Here is a 19,009-nt window from a genome sequence, read left to right on the forward strand (position 1 = left end):
GAGCCCTAACTCGCCGTTCTGGCCCAGGTGCCTGGGGTCCAGTCCCCGCATGGCTGCTTTCGCTGCGTCTCCCACCAGCTGCCGTGCACTCTCCCTGCTGGAGCAGGAACATTGCAGGCAGGAAGCAGCCCTCCCCTCATCACATGACAATCCTGGGCCCAGGTCCCCTCCATTTGTTGCTCTCCTGGACCATCCTGAGGCTCAGCCCCAGAGACTCCAGGTCCCCACTCACCTCAGCTCAGCCTGGACGGGGGACTGAGCTGGGCCTGACACAGCAGCAGCCCCCGGTCCACCAGTTCTAAGCTTCTGGGCTGTGGCCTCTGGCAGCCTTTGCTCCGTGGGCCCCTCCCTGGCCCCCGCTTGCTGGGTGGGGCCCTCACTCCCTGCCCGGCCCCCACCTGCCCCCCTTTGGGGTCCAACCCTGCCCCTCTGCCCTCGGGCACCTGGATGCAGCTCCAGGCTCCTCCAGGACCTGGTCCGCCCTCTGCTGAGCTGTGAGCCTGCTGACTGCCGGGAGGAGGGGGAAGAGAGAGGCCACTGGGACCTGCTGAGCACCTACTGTGTGCCCGGGGCTGGACATGCATGACCACGGGCAGCAATGCTGGCTTCCTGCTGCTGTTGAGGAAGGCCTTGGCGTTAGTAAACCTGGGAATCCAGCTCCTCACTCACTCGGGCAGTCCCAGCACTCGCAAATGGGTGACACCACTGCTAGTGCCGAGGGTCCCTGGCAGGATTCGCCAGGGCCTCAGCGCCACCATCGGCTTCTCAACTCTCCCTGCAAATGAGGACGTGATCCCAGCCAGGGACTCGCTGCTCCACCCCAACAGCAGGCCGGCCATCCGGCGCAGGACCCAGCAGGGCCAGCCTCCAAGTCACCACACCTTCCTCAGCTGTGACATGGATGGGGGACCCCTGCCCATCCCAGCCGAGGCCTCTGCACAGCCTGCCTCACACCCCATCCGAGTGTTTGTGGGAAAACATGAGCCCCATTTATTTTTTTCTTAATTTCTATTTATTGATGAGAGAAAGGGAGAGAGAGAGAGAGAGAGAGAGAGAGAGAGAGAGAGAGGAGGGAAGGGGAGGGGAGGAGGGAGGGGGAGAGGGAAGAAGAGGGGGGGGGAGGAGAGGAGAGGGGAGGAGAGGGGAGGGGAGGAGAGGGGAGGAGAGGAGAGGAGAGGGCCTTGCAGCTGGCTCTCTGAAAGCCACAGTCACCTGAGTGGCCATGCTGGAGGCTCCCACCTGGCTGAGACCCAAACAATTGCCAGTGGGTGGGCGCTGGGCCCAGCCAACCCACAGAACCAAGACAATAACAGAGGGGTGCTCTGAGTCACCGAGTTTGGGGCGGTGGGTGACCCAGCAGCAGATAACTGAGACACCCCTGGACTGGAGAGCTATCGGCAGCCCAGCAAATGCTGCTTTCCTCTTTCCTGAGGACGGTGGCCCCAGTCTCCATGCACCCGAAGAAGATATAGGCCCCCCAGCTCCAGGGCCAGCGGCCAGGTCGCTGGTCCCCATGTCCAAACCCATCGACCAATCAGCTGGGTCCCAAGGCAGGAGCTGTGGGGTGGGGAAGGGGAGAAGATCTCAGAAGGGAAGTGTGGGCTGAGGGTGTGTGACGAGGAGCCTCCTTGGACAGCAGAAACCCCCTAGCCCGGGGCCAGGCACAAAGCAAGGGCTCAGCCTGGGTGGCCGGGTCCTGTCCCAGGGCGGCCCGTGAGGTGGGGTGCTGTGTGATGTGGCTCGTGGGTGCTGCTGGGGGTTATTCTGCCTCCTGAACTGCCTCTAAGGAAGACCTTCCAGGATGCTCTGAGCTTCCTGTGAATCTGGTAGCAGCACTAAAAACGCTCCATTAAACAAGAATGAGTTCAGAACATCAGCTCAGCTCCCTCTGGGAGGCGAGGAGTTGAATTTTCAGAGGGACACTGATCCAGGGGGGCCTGGGGGAGGCCGGCAGACCCCGGGTGGGGTCGGGGGGGGTGGGTTTGGGAGTCAACAGTCTTTCCCTTGTGCTGCCCCTGAGGTGGGGGTGCAGCTGTCTGTGTTGAGGGTCGGGGTGAAGCTTCTGAAGCACAAGGAACCAACAGAGAGGACGCCCAGGGTCACCTGGGCCAGCCAGCCTAGGCCGGGACCCTCCCCATCACCTCTCTCACACACACACTCACCTCATGTACAACCTGAACCCACTCTCTTTCCTCCAGCGATCTGGGGGTGGCAGGGCACCCTGATCCACGGTAAGTCCCTTAAGAGCAGGGACTGTTTCATAGGCCACATCTCCCCACTGTCTGACATGGGGCCTATGCTCTGTAAGTGTTTTTGTCTGCATGAATGAATGCATGAATGAACGAACAAACGAACGAGTTTGATCGGGAGCCACCGCCCTTCTCTGTGCCCTTCTTTTGCTGTCCTGGAGTCCTGGGTGCAAGTCCTGCCTCTCCAACAGACCCCGTGCTGAGCCGGTCACTTCACCTCAGACACTCGGCTTTCCCAGCTGTGAAATGGGATGCCTCGAGTCTGTTCTGGGTAGAGTCACTGGGAGGACGAGATGAGATCACGGAAATGAATGTGAAACTGAAAAGTCAGGACAAATGTGAGCGGGTGTCGGGCTTTAGCGCAGGCGCTGTCATCACTGTTACCACCTCTGTCACCGCCCGCCATCGCCCTATCACCAGCCACCCTTCCTCCTGCTCCCCAAATAACCACACTGCCTCGGGCCCATTCAGCCCTTAAGTTAAATCACATTTAATTGTTTTTCGGAAAGGAATGGAGAAGTCAGAGAGATTCACAGCACTCACAGTCAGGGAGGGGAACTAACAACAGGAATATATTAAGCTTTCGGTTAAAAAATGCAAACGCAGTCCCAGTTACACTTGCCCTTGTGTTCTCACTCATGCATTGCTCCCAGACACACACACACACGCACACACACACATACATACACACACACACACACGCACACACGCACACACACACACACATATGCACATACACACACACACACATATGCACACACATACACACATACACACACGCACATACACACACACACACACACACGCACATACACACGCACGCACGCACGCCCCAAACTCCTGCGCTCCAGCACTCCCACTCACACACACACCCCCTGGCAGGGCTCCAAGGCTGGTGGACGAGGGAGAGGCCTGCTGCCATCCCCCCTCCCAAATCCCCTCGCTAAGTGACAAAGCTAGACTAAACTCGGGGCTCTAGGGGACACCCCGGACTCTGTGGGCCGAGTCGGGGCGGGAAGATGGAGAAGCCACAGCAGGGACAAGGGCCTTAGACGATCCTGTTCTCCATGATGGCCAGCCGCTTACTCACAGCTTCCAGTGGGCGGAGTCAAGGAGAGGTGCACGTGGACCAGCGTGGGGCAGTCACGTGGGACCCGAACTCCGGACCCCCACTTCCTGGTCCTGCAGAGTACCCCTCTTCCAGCACTTTCACCCCCCGAAATTTACCATCCACTGACCTCAGAATGGCGTTCTCCAAACACAGCCAACCACGAGCCCCGCACGCCCAGCCAGGGGAGCTGCTCGAGGCCCAGCCCATCTGAGTGGGAGCTGGTGTTGGTCACGTCACCAGGAGCCTGAGAAGCGGTGTCCCCGGGCACCGTGTGTCCCTGAGTGTGCCAGGCCTCTGTGTGTGTCCATCTCTAGATCCTGACCTGTGCCTCGGTTTCTCTGTCTACCCTCTAGGACCCTCTGCTTCTGATGGGGTCAGTATCAAAGCTGGTGTCCGCCTATCTGGCCAGAATCGAGCCTGCCTTCAGCAGGGAGCAGGCAAGGAGGAGCCCGCCCCAACCCCATCACAGCTCCCCTCCCCACCATGCCTGGCCCCTGCTCCCCCAAACCCCTACCCCGCCTCCTGTCCCCGCCCCTCCCCTTCCCTGCACCAGCCTCTGGGAAGGATATGTTTCCTGGTCAAGGCCTGCAGCAGCCCCTCCACTTTGGCCTGGAATTTCACAATGGACTCACATTCGCAGGGATCTTCCTCTGGAATGGACAGGAAGTAGAGAAAGACAAGGGGATGTGAGGGGTTGCCAGGCAGGGAGGTGGGGTAGTCACTGCCCAGGGCCAGGACTAGGGAGTCTTGGCGGAATGTGTGGTCCAGGACTTCTGAGGGGGCAGAGATACGTAGAATTCTTGAGACAGAGCCCCCAGGAGTGATGGAGGGTGAACCCTGAATGTCTTCCTGACCCCCCAGAGCCCTGATAAAGAACTCCAGTAACAGCATCACTGCACTGAGCACCTACTGTGTGCAGGGCACTGCCGTCAGGAGCCTTTCTGTCATCATGGTGACTCCTCGCCCCCATCCTTTGTGTTTAAAATCATTAACTCCGTGTACAAAGGAAGAACCTGAGAAGTGAAACCGCTTGTCCATGGTGAACAGGTAGTCAGTGTCAAAGCAAAGATGCAAACGCAGGCACGTCTGGCCCTGGAGTCCACACTCTGGCCCTGGGGACCAGCTGGCAAGGTCACCAGGCAGGGTCAGGGGAGGTGGCAGGATTCAAATCCCGGCTCCTCCAGTTATTAACAATTGTTTGAGCCCTCTGGCCTTGGTTTTCCTACCAGTAAAGTGGGGGTAAAAATATCCCTACCGAATAGAAGTGAATGATTTAATATCTGGAGGACACTGAGGACAGTGTCACTCATGTGATGAGCTTTCAATAAGTGTATGTTCGCTGGTAGCAAGAGTTAGACTGGCCAGCCCACCTCCTGGGTCTGCCAGCTCTTGGTGCCACCCCATCTCCTGCTTCTCCCCACCCACATCCAGCTGCAGGGTGGCTCCATGGCCACCCCAGAGCCCACCTGCCCCTCCCATCCAGGCCAGCGCGGGCCTCACTCACCCACGCAGATCTTCTTCTGCAGCTTCATGCCAATCTGGCTGATGGTCCTGAAGTCCGCCGTGTAGAAGTAGTGCTCCGCCACGGGCTCCGAGGCGATCTCCCTCAGCTCGTCCTCCACGGCGTTGCCCACGCCCACGGCAAACATCTTAAAGCCTGCAAGAGGGACACGACCGGTAAGGGTGGCCGTGGGGCAGCAGCGGGGGCTGAGCCTCTGGGAGGATGCCTAGGCCAGTGGTCGGCAAACTCATTAGTCAACAGAGCCAAATATCAACAGTACAACGATTGAAATTTCTTCTGAGAGCCAAATTTTTAAAACTTAAACTATATAGGTAGGTACATTGTTATTCACTTAATTAGGGTACTCCTAAGCCGGCCTTTGCTAAAAACTCAAGCCACAGTTTGCAGACCACTGGCCTAGGAAATCAACTCCAGACACCTCCTGGTGGCAGCTGCTGGAAGTGCAGGCACGATGCCTGGGACAAAGACATTGAAGAAATAAACATTTACTGAGATTCTACTATATGCCAGGCCTGTACTGACTCCCTGTCCTTTGTAACCTCATTTAACTCTCATAACCATCATCTGGTGGTTATCATTATCCTCACTCCATAGGCAATAGAACAAGGCTCAGGTTTGTCCCAAAGTGGGCTGCCTTTCAGCCATGGGTATGTTCTGGGGAACATTCAACTGGAACAGTTCCAAACCCCTCCCACTGAAGGACCGTCAGAAGCAAGCCACTTACTCATCTGGGGCCTCAGTCTTGTCAGCAGTGTAAGAAAGACATGGATGAACCAGTCCTTCCTCATTCACATAGAACCGGGGTTTGGGCACGCATCAGAATAGACACTGAGATAAATTACAGGTGGGTTGTGCCCTGCACCCCCGGCCATCACGGTGTTCGGGGCCCAGGAGGGCGCACCTACCAAGGTCCTTGGCCTTCTTGGCGGCATCGTTGATGTAGTCCTGGCTCCGGCCATCGGTGAAGACGATGCCCACCTTCTGGGCCCCGGGCCTGGCGCCACTGGACACAGTGAAGGAGTTGTCGATGAGGTACTTGAGGGCGGCCCCGGTCATGGTGCCCTTTTCCATGTAGGACATGTTGCGCACGGCTGCCTTGATGTCCTTCTTGGTGCGGTAGCGGCCCAGCGGGAACTCCTGGCGCACGGAGCTCGAGTACTGCACCAGCCCCACCTGGGCCAGCTTGTCTGACACGTCCAGCGTGTCCACGATCTGGTTGATGAACTTCTTCACCAGCTCGAAATTCTCCGGCCGCACACTCTTGGACCCATCGATGAGGAAGACCAGGTCAATGGCCGAACTGCTTCCGCCGCCACTGCAGACTGGGGAGTGTGGACAGGCAAGGAGATGAAGCTGAAAGGCCGTCATCCATCCGACCGCTGGCCAGGCACCCAACACACACCACGCTCTGTGCTGAGGGTCATCCCATCTTGTCCTCTCACTCTCTCTCTCTAAAGCCAAAGTTTACAGCTGGAACATCATAAGCTCAGAGGTAGTAGCACCAAGACATGAACTCAAGATGAGTGACTCCTTCCACCACACCAAACCACCAGCCATGGTGTGAAAAAGAGGACCTCAGGAGGGAATGTCCGGCTGACAGCAAACTCTAGAAGGAACCTATCACCTCTGCAGATTGGTCCAGAGGCAACGTGTGGGAAGGCTCAGGTGGACTGAGAAGTGGCCGAGACCCCGTCCCTTCCTTAGCCCCCTCCCCAGGGCTGCCCGGGGCCAGCCCACTGACCATTGCAGGTCTTGCCGTCGCTGTTCAGGGTGAAGCCCTCGCGGCAGGCGCAGGTGTAGGAGCCCGGGGAGCTGACGCACACCTGCTCACAGTCATGGTCTCCCGTGGCGCACAGGTCTGACACCACTGCGGGGACAAGAGGGGCCTCGGAATCTCACGGTCACGGGGCCTGAATATCTCAGCCAGGGTGGGCCCTCACACACTCAGGGAAACTGAGGCCCCTGCCGGGTGGGGTCCAGCCCCAGAGCTCAGCCCAGGGCCGGAATCACTGCACCAGGGCTGACATCCCCGAAGAAGGTGATAATGCTGATTATAAAACCAAAACTTCCTGCTGAAAAGGTAAAGGCCACAGGGACCAGGGTGCGCTTTGCCCTGTTTTGCTCACCGCTGTATCCCACGTGCCGAGAAGAGCACACGCAGCGGAGAACGCAGCGTGGACCAGACGCCCGACCCACACTGGTCACACGCCACCAGGGAGCGCTGCACCAGGCGTCCTCTCATTGGCTCCTCACACTCAGGTGCCTGTTTTTCTTGGACTCATTTTCCAAATGGGGAGGTCCTCGCCCTGGCCCTGCCCATCCTACTCGAGACCCCGCCCCTTACGACGGGTCAAGTCCCAAACCCACCTCCCCTCTTTGAAGGACTAAACGCCTAGTGCCCACGCCGCTCTGATCCTCCCGCATCGCAGAGCACGGGCACCCAAACCCGCCGGCATCACGCACAGGCTTTTGAGGCCCTCTCTTCACTGGATCCCCGCCCCTCCTTGTCCCCACCAGGACCTGCCACATAAAAGGGTTCTTGGACGGCCTCTCTCCAGCTAACCTTCTGCCGGGGCTGAGGACCCGCCCCCAGATCAGCACCTCCGCCCCAGCCCTGGCCCCGCCCCAGATGCTGGCTCCGCCCCAGCCCTGGCCCCGCCCCAGCCCTGGCCCCGCCCCAGATGCTGGCCCCGCCCCAGATGCTGGCTCCGCCCCAGCCCTGGCCACGCCCCAGCCCTGGCCCCGCCCAGACCCTGGCTCCGCCCCAGAGGCTGGCTCCGCCCCAGCCCTGGCCCCGCCCCAGAGGCTGGCTCCACCTCAGCCCTGGCCCCGCCCCAGCCCTGGCCCCGCCCCAGAGGCTGGCTCCATCTCAGTCCTGCCCTTATAGAGCCCCGCTCCCCGCCCCGCCGCACGCACAGCAGAAGGCCTCCTGGAACTTCTTGGACAGCTTCTCGATGACGTTGTAGCTCTCCACGTAGTCCACGTGCTCCTCCTGCGGCTCGCTGGCGATCTGGCGCAGCGTGGCCTTGTCCACGCGGCCCACGCCAATGGCGAAAAGCTCGACGCCGCTGGCCCGGGCTCGCGCAGACACGTCCCGCACGCTGTCCTGGGGCCTCCCGTCCGTCACCACGATGACCACCTGCGACACGCGGGACATTGTGAGGCGCTAGGCCGGGCTGGGCGCTTGGCCCCCCTGCAAACCCCGGGCCGCTGGCGGAGAGGAGACGGAGCCTAGCCGGTTGCAGGTGGATCCAATTCCCCGCCAGGGCTCTGCCCCGGGGAAGAGAACGAGGCTAGAGGACAAGACGGGTGTCCTCTGACGGAAAGAGACCAGGCTGAGGTTCCTCCCGTCTGACTGGGGTGTCTGATGTCTCCCGCGTCAGGCAGACAGAGGTCGGGACCGGGTCTCCCCACCCTCACCGCCCAGACTGGGCCCTCTCAGGAGGCCCAACAAGTGTGCCCAACAGCGTGCCGTTCTGCCTTTTGGCCACCAGAGGGCGGCAGAGGGAGGGGCCTGTCCCACCTAGATGCCCATCAGAGGAAAGGAGGATGCCACCTTTTCTCCCTCCCTTCCCAGGTGCTAGATGTCCTTTCCACAGAGGGCAAGGCTGTCTGCTGTCCTCCCACAAGGCTCCTCTGTTCTGCACCTGGCAAGGGAGACAGAGGGGACCCTGGCACCGAGCCAGGCAGGCCCTCACCTCCCCCTGCCAGAGCCTGCCCTGAAGCTGGGTCCTCACAGCTCTGCCAGAGTCTGGGACTGGGCATCCAGCCCCCTTTGCTGCTTCTCAGCTTCTGACCTGGATCTGCTCCTGATTCCTGGGTCCCCACCCCTGGCCCGGGTGCCCACCCCCCGCCTTGTGACCTGTAGTAGAGTGGTTTGGACAGGGGTTAGAAATGCAGCTCCCTCACCCCCACACGTCACAGCTCACCTCTGAGCCTCCGTTTCTTCATCTGCAAAAGGAGGTTGTGGTGAGCAGATTCGGGGTCAGAAGCCAGGAAGGGGGACTGTTATTTGTAGCATCACTGCCCTGGGTCCCGTGGGGAGTGAGCTTGCACGATCTCCTCCCGGCTGGAGGCCTGGGCTCCTGGCTCTGAAAAGCTAGCCGAGACTATTCATGGCCCCAGGCCTTCCTCGGAGGCCCACTGTCTCCTTGAGTTCCCTTCCATCCAGTTTTGGGACTTTCCATCCACCTTGTAGGACTTCCCACAGGTGAATTCCAGGCAGAACGTCTAATTCTGGTGCCGGCTCCCCGGAACTCTGTCTCTGTCTCAACTAATGGAGGGCCTCTCCTCACGTGCCCACCCCAGGCCGCTGGCCTGAGCCGGGGTGAAGCGGTTCACTCTGGAGATGTGACAACTACAGGTGTCACCACCCTCCCCTTCACCTCTCTCCATCAGGATCGCCCGGGCTACCACATCCTCCCAGTCACCTTGACCATCAGCCTCATGTCAGAACTTGTCAGCGGCCCCCACAAAATAAGACCAACAGCCTGCCCGAGGTGTCGTTTCTTTGGGGCTCTATGCTGCTGTCTGGGAATATTTCTACCACTTTGGAGCTGGGCAAGCTGCGCAAGCTCCCTGTGCCTCAGCTTCCTCATCCGTAAAATGGAGACACCACCTCCAGGCAGGACTGTATTCACTCGACACGCATGTCTCAGGCGTGCACTGCGTCCCGGAGAGTGGGGTACAGAAGGGGGTGAGAAAGAATGCTTCCCTGGGCTGGGGCCCTGGGCAGGTAAGTGGCAAGTCTTCCGTCCAACAGGACAGCGATGGGGAGGTTCGGGAGCCTGGGCAGAACCAGAGGCGGGGCGGGGGGGGGGGGGGGCGGAGGACACCTGACTGGACTCGCAGGCCCTGGGCTGAGTCCTGGGGAAAAAAAAATCACACCATTTCCAAGGTCTATGGAACACCCAGCACTGTGCCCGGAGCCCTCGCTGACTGTGCGGCCCGGGGGACATCGCCTCGTGTGTCTGAGCCCCTGCCCTCTAAGGCGTATGAAATAAACAATTAGCTAACGCGCAGTGGGGCTCACTTGGTGCTTATGAACTCGTTTAGTCCTCCTAGGAGCCCCCTGAGAAGGCGAATGTGACTCCCATTTTACAGGTGAGGAAACTGAGGCACGTGAGATGAAGTAACTCGCTCAGAGGCTAGTGTGGTGGAGCAGGGACTTGAACCCAGACAGGCTGGTGGTGATGTCCATGCCCTTGACCATCACGTAAACATCTGAACTGCCTCACTCTGCCTTCAAGGAGCCCAAACTGGCTGGGAAGCCAAGGTCAACTAAACGGAAATAATCCAGCACATCCCTGGGGTCCGAAGGGTGGGAAAGGTGGGTTCGGCTCTGCCACTTCTCTTGGTGGGGCCTGCTCCCCACCTGCAAATGGCCACCTCGAAGGGGTGTTGGGAGAATTCAAGTGTACGCGGGCAAAGCTCTCAGCCTGCAAACTGGGGGGCCCCAGCAGGGCGGGGGGCAGGGGGCGTGTACCTTGCTGATGCCCGGGGACTTGGCGCGACCGCCCTCGGCATCACTCAGGGCCTGGGTGATGGCGAACTGGATGGCCAGGCCGGTCATGGTGCCCGTGGACAGCGGCCGGATGCGGCCCACGGCCTGGAGCAGCGCGGCCTTGGACAGGTGGGCGCGCAGCGGGAACTCCTGCTTCACGGAGCTGGCATAGTTGACCACGCCCACTCGGGTGGCATTGGGCCCCACGTTCAGCGACTCGATGACCTGGGACAGGAACACCTTCACCTTCTCAAACTCCACGGGCCTTACGCTGCGCGAGCTATCGACAACGAACACCAGGTCCGTGGGCCGGGTCCGGCAGAGGTGCCCTGGGAGGAGAAGGAGGGAGGTGGCAAAGAGCAAGGGGCAGAGGTCAGAAGGCTGGACGAGGCACTCAGGCAACGGGGCAGAGCATCGGGGGCTGCTTAGACCCCGACCGGAGGCCGCAGGCAGCGGGGACCGCCCTGGAGCCAGGCTGCCTTGAGCCTTGACCAACATGTGGACACTCTGCCTCACAGCTCAGCTCCTGGGAAAGCGGCTCAGATTCTGGCCTCGGGTAACTCACGTCACCTCTCTGAGCCTCCGTTTCCTCATCTGTGCAATGGGCTGATCATCCCTCCCTTACAGGATCCTTTGAGGACCAGCAGAAGTGCACATCGGGTGCCAGCCCGGGGCTGGGCCTGCAGTGCGTGTTCAGGGAGCGGCGAAGGCCGGCTGCCCTTTAAGACCTGCTTCCCAGGTTTGTGCCCAGAGAGGCTCCATGAACAAGGAGCAGCTGTTTCTCGGAGCTGGGCCGCAGGACACCGAGGGTGGGCCCTCCGGGGTGGACGCGGCCTTGAGGCCCTGTCAACATGGGCTCTTTCATCTGAACATCAGAGCAAATCACCAAGCGGACCCAGTTTCCCGCCCTGGCGCGGCCTGCTGGCTGGTGTCCAAGGGCAGGGGAAGGGGCAGAAATGTCTAGTAGCCGCCTTGGCGGCCTGACCAGGTGGGCCCCAGGGACACCCCCCCAAGGAGGGATGTCTCTCCAGCCCCCCCGGGAGGCAGCTCTAGGAGCTGCTGTTTCCTCTGCCGTGGGGAGAACGGCTACTGCTCGATGAGGTCACTGGCCGCGGCCTGCAGCCAGCGGGGCTCAGGGCAAAGGCTGTTCCCTCTCCACCCACAGGGAGTCCAGACTGAGCCCAGCTTCTCCCAAATAAGGTTGCAGGAAGGTTCAGGAATGGGAGCGTGCTCTCGGCGGCCCCAGGCCCCAGCTCCCAGCCCCAGTACCCTGCCCAGGGATCAGCGTTCCCCAAGGGCCTTAGAAATGGCCTCGCAGCCCCTCCCTGGTCCCCTCTAGCTAATGGCACAACAATGGGTAAACTGAGGCGGAGAGGGAGAGCGAAATGGCCACAGCATAGAGCAATGGATCAAGACCCAGAAGGCTCTGGGGCTCTCTCACTGTGTGGTCGTGGGTCCTCCCCTGGGCAGCCTCAGTTTCCCCATCTGTAATGGAAGAGTTGGGTATTCGAGGATTCGGGGGCCACGGCTGAAACTCCGGAAAGGGTACAGCATGCATGGAGCCCAATCCAGGATGTGCTGAAAGGGCTGGTGACCAGAAATGGAGCCCCCCACCCCCACCCCCAGAGGTGCACTCCTCACAGAGCCATGCGCTCGGCCCTGGGCACGGCGCGGCCCCAGGCGTCCGCGGCTGCTCTCTGCGTCGCTTCTGCCCTCAGGGACCCAAGAGACAGCAGTCCCTGCAGCATGAACCAGGAAAGACAAAAGGCTCCGGGGAGAAACCCACTCGTGGCCCTTGACAGGACAGGCGGAGGGTCACTCCAGCCCTGGCCCTCAGGCGCGTCCCCATCTCTGTCTGCTCCCGGGCCGGCCACCCTGCCTCCCCGCCCTCTCCTCATCTTGGATCCCATTTGCTCTCTGCCCATCTCAGTGCCCAGTCCTAGGCTGTTGGTCAGGGGCCAGTCGTCCAATGCCCCCCACCTCACATAGGCCCCCTCACCTCTGGGTTGGGGGGCGAGGCCATGCGTGCGTGGGGCCAGGTGCAGCAGCAGCAGGAGGCAGGGCACGAGGACGGCGCCGGAGATGACCCTCATGGTCCTGGCAGCGCGGGCAGCAGCCAGCACAGCTGTGGAGGCCAGGAGGCTCGGGGTCTTATCAACCTTGCCGCCCAGCCTCCCCGCCAGGAGGCCCTGCCCTGCCCCTTGCCTCCTGGAGGGGAGGGGCCGGCTAAAAGGGGCTGTGTGTGGTGTGCTTCCCTCCCTCCAGAGAGGGAAGGGAGGAAGCCGGGAGAGGGCTGGAGAGGCCCCTGTAACCACAAGGCCTCCTTTGCCTCCAGGAGCAGCCAGCGCTGCAGCTGCAGTGCAGGAAGTCTCAGGTGGGTGGAGGGCGGCCCCTCGTCTCCTCCCGGGGCTGGAGCCTGCGCTGACCTGAGGCTGCGACTCCAAGGCCAGGGAGACCCGAGTCCTGGGCCTCACACCCCAGCCCGGCCCTGCGGCCTACCCCACACCCCGATGCTTCTCTCACCTGCCATTTCAACCCCAACTTTCTCGTTAAACACACTTCCCCTCTCCGGCCTCGACTAGCCCCTGCCTCTCCACATGAGCCCTGCTCTCCAGCTGCACCTGGGTTCTCGGAGCTCTCTCCAAGGCTTGGCACTCGCAGGGCCATCTGCCCAGACTGTCCTTCCTCCCACCCCCCCCCTGCCAGACAGGCCCTTCCAAGATCATAACCGGACTCACGTGTACATCCGTACTCGGTATGTGCCAGGCCGCAGAGAAGACGGCCAAGAGCACAGACTTGGGGCCAGATGAGCTGGATTTGCGATATACTACCTGTGTGACCGTGGGCAAATTGCTTCACCTCTCTGTGCCTCCAATTCCTCGCCTGGAAACCGGATGCGAACAGTGCCTACCTCCTAGAGTTGATTAGAGGAGCAGAGTTATATGAACGATCTCATTTCATTCTCTTGACAATCCTGTGAGGCAGCTACTATTACGACCCTCATTTCCCAGAAGAGGAACTGAAAAACAGAGAGGTGAAGTAACTTGTCTGAAGTCACACAGCTGAGAAGTGTCCCTGCCAGGACAGTGCCCAGGCCGGTGTTCTCAGCCGCCTGCTTTCTCAGGTGTAGTGTGGTGGAGGTGCCCTCTCCATGCCCACCTCCTCCCTGGGCTTCTGCGCATTGTCTGTCTCATCCATGAGTAGGCAAGAGTCTGGTTGATTCATTTCTGCAGCCAGGCCCAGCCCAGGGTCTGCATGGAGGAGGCAAAAATAAAGGTTTGTAAATAAAGGAGCATAACCCTGGCCGGTGTGGCTCGGTTGGTCGCCCCGTGCCTCGAAGGGTCGCCAGTTGATTCCCAGTTAGATCACATGCCTGGGTTGCAGGTTCCATCCCTAGTTGGGGTGCATACAGGAAGCAGCCAGTCAGTGTTTCACTCTCACATCGATGATTCTCTTCTCTCCCCCGCTCCCTTTCTCTCTCTCTAAAAATCAAAAAGAATTTTTAAAAATTAAAAAATAAAGGAACATAATCAGGAATGGTCCCTACCATTGCATCCAGGGCCAGTAGTCGATGGGGTAAAGTGAAAGAGCATGGGCTTGGCCACCGGAGAGACCCAGATTCAGATCCACCTCTGCTGTTGTCCTGTGTGCCCTGGAGCTGCTGCCTTAACCTCTCTGAGCCTTGGCTTGTTATCATGCAGTGGGGATGGCAGGACTTGGCCTGCCCGCCTCACAGGACCATGGGAGGAGGCAGTGAGAGGACAGAAGTGGAGATGGGGGCCAAAGAAGTATTATCTTCCCCAGCGGTAGAATCATTAACACTTAAGACCTGTGCAATTCACTCCATGTAAATTGTACCTTCATAAAAGGAAATGTACAAACATTATCCTAACAATGATTGCCGGGCACAGCTGACCCAACCGACATTCTCACCATCTTCATCAATAATGTACAGTCGCTCACTCTGTCACTGTACTTCTTTGTTCTCCCAGCAAACCTTCGATGCCAGCAGGTCCGAGTATATTAGCCCATTTGTCAGATGAGGAAACTGAGGCCCAGAGAAGTTCATGGCTTGCCTGAAGCCACCCAACCAGTTAGAGGCAGAATCAAGCCTGGAACTAGGAAGTTAACCTTTTGCACTCGGATGTCAAGATTAAAATTACTCTTTGAATGTATCAATAATTTGAAATATAAAAAAATCCAAATAAATAAGTTTGTATGAAAAGAAACTCCAGTTTTTTATTCTACTGCCGTGCTTTGTAAAATCTGGGGTATTTAAAAAATTAAATCCCGAGTAGAATAAAGGAATCGAGAAAAAAGCAAGCGAGTGCAAAGGGTTAAAAGCATTTTCCTCTGACTTTTTCCATTTAAGTTTCATTTATTCATATAATTCATAGCCCTCCCCAATTTCCAAAACCGGGATGCTGCCGGTTTCTTTTCCCTCTGCAACTTGTAAGCCTAATTGTCTTCTCCAGAGACAGTGCAGGCATGATGGCCGTGTACTTATCGCTTCCCCCAATTGTGTTATGAATGTGTTACTGTGCCCGCCCCGAGTGTGTCAGCTCCCCTGGAGCAGGGGTCTGGCCTGTCTCACTCACCACTGAATCTCCGGGACTCAGCATGGTGCCTGGAGCAGGGTAGCTGGTGTGCAAATGAAGAAATGCATTAAAAGAAAGAACTGCCCGACTGGCGTGGCTCAGTGGTTGAGCATCAACCTATGAACCAGGAGATCAGGGTTCGATTCCCAGTTAGGGCACATGCCCGGGTTGTGGGCTCAATACCCGTGGGGGGATATGCAGGAGGCAGCGATCAATGATTCGCTCTCATCATTGATGTTTCTCTCTCTCTCTCCCTTTCCCTTCCTCCCTGAAATCAATGAATATATATATATATATATATTTATATTTTTTTATCTTTTTTTTATTTTTTAAAGAAAAAACTAATGATGAAGGGTCAGACTGGAGTCAGCAAAGGGGGCCGGCGGTGACAGAGGCAGAGCGCTCCCCGCATGGCCCCGGGAAGGTGGACGAGGAGAACGTGAGCTGGGGCCCCTCGCCCAGAGTCCCCTCCCCCCGTGGACAGGGCTGTGTCCAGGGCTCAGGGCACAGCGCTGTTGGCCGGGGTGGCAGCGGGCCCATGAAACAGCCCTTTCAGCTCGGGCTCTGAATGGCCGGTCTATGGACGCCTGGGAGGAACACAGCCGCCTTTTCTGGGCCACCTCTCCGCGCATTAGCGGAGCCACAGAAATATGCGGCAGGTAAGCTTTCAGGAGCAGAGACGGAGCCGCCCCAAAAAGGGGGCAGCTTTACATTCCAGAGCGAGAGCAGGGCTGCGGGGAAGGAGACCTGGAAGTTCAGCATATACATTGAGGAAAGAAAATAAATATTTGTGTTTTAAAAATGTGAAACATTTCTCCCCAGGAATCAAAACTGGGAACAGTGGGTCCGGTATTGGCCAGAGGAAAAAAATGCGTCGAGGGGCCGTCCTCCAGGCTGCTCCCCAGTCAGGACTCCTGCTGTTCCCGCTCCCTGTTTTCACACACCTCGGGTTGCCAGAAACTTAAAGCCTTTAGTGTTTTATCCCAGAGAGAGAGAGCATTTGTGATCAAGTGAGGGGCCCCTCGGCAGTGTGGCTCAGTGGAAAGCGCACGGGGCTCCCGCTCTGGCCTCAAGGCTCAGTTTCTCTCCGAAAGAGCAAACCTGGTCACCCCGAGCTCCCAAGTCAAGAATGCAACCCTGTCTAGGGCAGCATGTCCCCTTCCCCCTCCCCCCACCGTCGTCACAGGGTGGCTGCATCCACACAAACCTTGACCATCCCCTTTGCCCCAGGTTAAGAGAACAGTTTATTTCATCTTTCTCTTGAAATCCAAATCCACTTACTGGGTGAAAAAATGTCTCCTCCTCCTAAGAAGTAACAGCCATGAAATCACTGGTTTGATACTGTTTACTAGAGGCCCAGTGCACAAATTCGTGCACAAGTGGGGTCCTTCAGCCTGGCCAGCGATCGGGGCCGATTGAGGGGGCCAGCCAGGGGGAGGACCTGCGGGAGGTTGGCTGGCCGGCCTCCCCCATCAGGGCTGATGCGGGGGCCAGTCGGCTGCAGGGAGGGACCACGAGAGGTTGGCTGTGGGAGTGCACTGACCACCAGGGGGGCAGCTCCTGCATTGAGCGTCTGCCCCCTGGTGGTCAGTGTGTGTCATAGCAACCGGTCGACCAGTCGTTCAGCCATTCGGTTGCTTAGGCTTTTATATATAGAGATATGTTTGTTCCGATATGCCCTTAAACAAATTAGAAACAAGTTCAATGTAACCTTTTCATCCACTTAGTGCCAAACATTATCTTGCGTCCTGCCAGCGGCACGCAGGCCAGACTCGGAGGCATCCTGTGAGGCGAAACCACTTTGGGACCAGGCAGAGCTGAGTTTGATTCTGCCACCTGCCAGCGGCGTTGACGTCAGGTGACTCCCTTCACTTTTCTGCTCTTGGGTGTCTCGCCTGTGAGTTGGGGTCTCTATGGCAGTGGCGCCGGTGGTTGAGAAGGAAATGCAGTGAACGCTGCGTCCGTGCTGTGTTCACCGTGTCTTCTGTGGTGGTCAGGGGAGAACAGGGTAAGCTGCAGTAACAAACAAGCCCTCCGTCACAACGGCGTTGACACAAGGGCGTGTTTCTGTCTCGTGACACGGGTCGACGTTAGACAGTCGGCTCTCTGCACAGGCTCTCCAGGCTGCCTCTGTCTTTCTGTCCCATCGTGTCCAAGCCCTTCATCTCCGGCCACACGGATGAGAGAGGGACAGCAAGTGCCTCTCTCACTGCCTCAGACATGGAGTGCACACCACCTGACTGCCTACAAAGGCCAGGGGTGGGACGTGGGTGTTTAGTGGGCAGTGACCGCTCCCCAGTGGAAAAAAGCTTCTGTGGGCACTGTATTCCCTCTCCCTGAACATTCAAGCTTAGCTGGCATTTAGGGCACTTCACAAGCTTTCCCCGGCCGTGCCAGCCTCTCTCGCCCCCCTCCCCCATCGCCCTCTGTTCTCTGCCACACAGTGAGTCACACTCTCCTTGGTTTTCGCACTTTTTTTTTTTTTTGCCTTAATTGCAGCAGATGCATTTTCAGATTTGACTTACTGGGTTTAGGGACTCCCACCCCAGGGGCCCTGAGCGCCGCGCAGGCAGAGACTGCCTTTTGCACCAGCCATTTTCAGAAGTTGCCCTCAGTGACTCATCTTGTCTGGGGGAAATATAAAACCTTGAATCGCAGGCTCTGAAGGAAACTCAGACAGCCTGCCCCCCTTCATGCTCCTTCTGGAGAGCTGGTTAAAAACACAGAGTCCACCCGTGCCGGATGCCTTCTGTGGCCGGAGGGTCAGCCCACAGCCCTGGGGGCAGCTGTCCGAGGTTCCCGTGGGGAAGGACTCCTGCGGTCAGTCCGTCAGTCGTGTGGAGGGAGGGCTTCGGGTTAGCACTGGGAACTGCAGCAGCCCTGGGCCCAGTGGACCCCCCTCCCCATGGCCCTTCAGCCCACCTCTGGGTTCACCTACAGCTGCAGCAGGCCTGGGCCCATTACCCTGACAGTGAGCAAGGCAGCCTGGGCATTTCACATCTGGAGGGCAACCCTCAACCGGCGGGGGATGGGCACTGTGAACCAATACCCCAGCTTCCCACTGCCCCCTGCTGGACAGTGCTGAGATGTGCTCCTCACGGTCCCTGGGGGGCGGGGGGGAGGGTCCCCCCAACGGAAGTGAGCCCCAATTGCCCACAAGAGGGACCTGTTAATGCACTTTTTACTGGCTTTTATCCCTTCCCGGCCTCCCCTCCCCTCCCACTGTGTTTCCTGGGACCGCCTCCCAAATAAATGATCTGCGCCCAAGCCTTTGTCTCAGGATCAGCTTTGGAGGCATTTATACGAAGCTAAGGCAAAGCTCTCTCCAGGTAGAGTCCCAGACGGGCCGTGTTTGGGGCTCTCCTAGGGGAGATCAGCCCTGACAGGTGAAGGCAGAAAGGGAGGTGTCTGCACAGGACCCTGTGGCCAGCGGGGGGGGGGGGGGGGCAGCTGTCAGAGGTTCCTGTGGGGAAGGACTCCCACTGTCACTCATGCTAAACAGCATAAGCATCCTCATCTAGATCAGCTGCATTATTCTCTGTTTTATCCCTCCTTCAGTTACCCCAACCCGGCAACAAGTTTGGTAAAGGTTTGCTTTTTGTTGTTGTTGTTGTTGTTTTTTTAATTGTTTAAAGTATTACATATGTCTCCTTTTTCTCCAATTAACCACCCCCATCACCACCACCACTCCAGCCCTCCAGGACAAGCCCCCACCGCCCCAGTGTCCGTGTCCACTAGTGATGCTAATATGCATGCATACAAGTCCTTTGGTTGATCTCTTACCTCCCTCCCCGCTTCTCTCTGAGGTTGGACAGTCTGATCAGTGTTTCTTAGTCTCTGGATCTATTTTTGTTCATCAGTTTATAAAAAAGCAGGTTCTCGGGCCCCATCCCAGACCCAGCAAATCTGTATTTCTAAGCTCTCCAGGTGGTTCTGATGTAACTAAACCACCCATTTCGTCCAGCCTCCCAAATGAAACAAATTCTCTCTCTGTCTTGGGAACACCTCTTGGATAGGGAGCTTGCT

At 58.3% G+C, this 19,009-nt stretch overlaps 1 protein-coding gene and 1 long non-coding RNA gene across 2 annotated transcripts; one reads left to right on the plus strand and one right to left on the minus strand.

Moving 5' to 3' along the window:
• Nucleotides 1–3,061: 3,061 nt before the first annotated feature.
• On the minus strand, nucleotides 3,062–12,478 carry MATN1 (matrilin 1). Its single transcript, XM_008147969.3, has 8 exons — nucleotides 12,385–12,478; nucleotides 10,368–10,714; nucleotides 7,799–8,021; nucleotides 6,624–6,749; nucleotides 5,788–6,204; nucleotides 4,865–5,017; nucleotides 3,930–4,010; nucleotides 3,062–3,347 (listed from the first exon to the last, which is right to left on the minus strand). Exons 1-8 carry the CDS (start codon nucleotides 12,476–12,478, stop codon nucleotides 3,298–3,300), a joined length of 1,491 nt encoding a protein of 496 aa, XP_008146191.2. The 3' UTR covers nucleotides 3,062–3,297.
• Nucleotides 8,078–10,035, plus strand: LOC129150238 (uncharacterized). Its single transcript, XR_008556967.1, has 3 exons — nucleotides 8,078–8,275; nucleotides 9,281–9,578; nucleotides 9,986–10,035. It is a non-coding gene; the product is annotated as an uncharacterized LOC129150238 (long non-coding RNA).
• Nucleotides 12,479–19,009: the final 6,531 nt, after the last annotated feature.

Source organism: Eptesicus fuscus, chromosome 9, assembly GCF_027574615.1.
Source record: "Eptesicus fuscus isolate TK198812 chromosome 9, DD_ASM_mEF_20220401, whole genome shotgun sequence".
NCBI lineage: Eukaryota > Metazoa > Chordata > Mammalia > Chiroptera > Vespertilionidae > Eptesicus > Eptesicus fuscus.

Coding starts and splice junctions, on each gene's coding strand:
- MATN1 (XM_008147969.3), bottom strand. CDS start 12,478: ATGAGGGTCATCTCCGGCGCCGTCCTCGTGCCCTGCCTCCTGCTGCTG. Junction 10,715..12,384: donor CCTCGCCCCCCAACCCAGAG/GTGAGGGGGCCT, acceptor TTCTCCTCCCAG/GGCACCTCTGCCGGACCCGG. Junction 6,205..6,623: donor CGACGGCAAGACCTGCAATG/GTCAGTGGGCTG, acceptor CACACTCCCCAG/TCTGCAGTGGCGGCGGAAGC.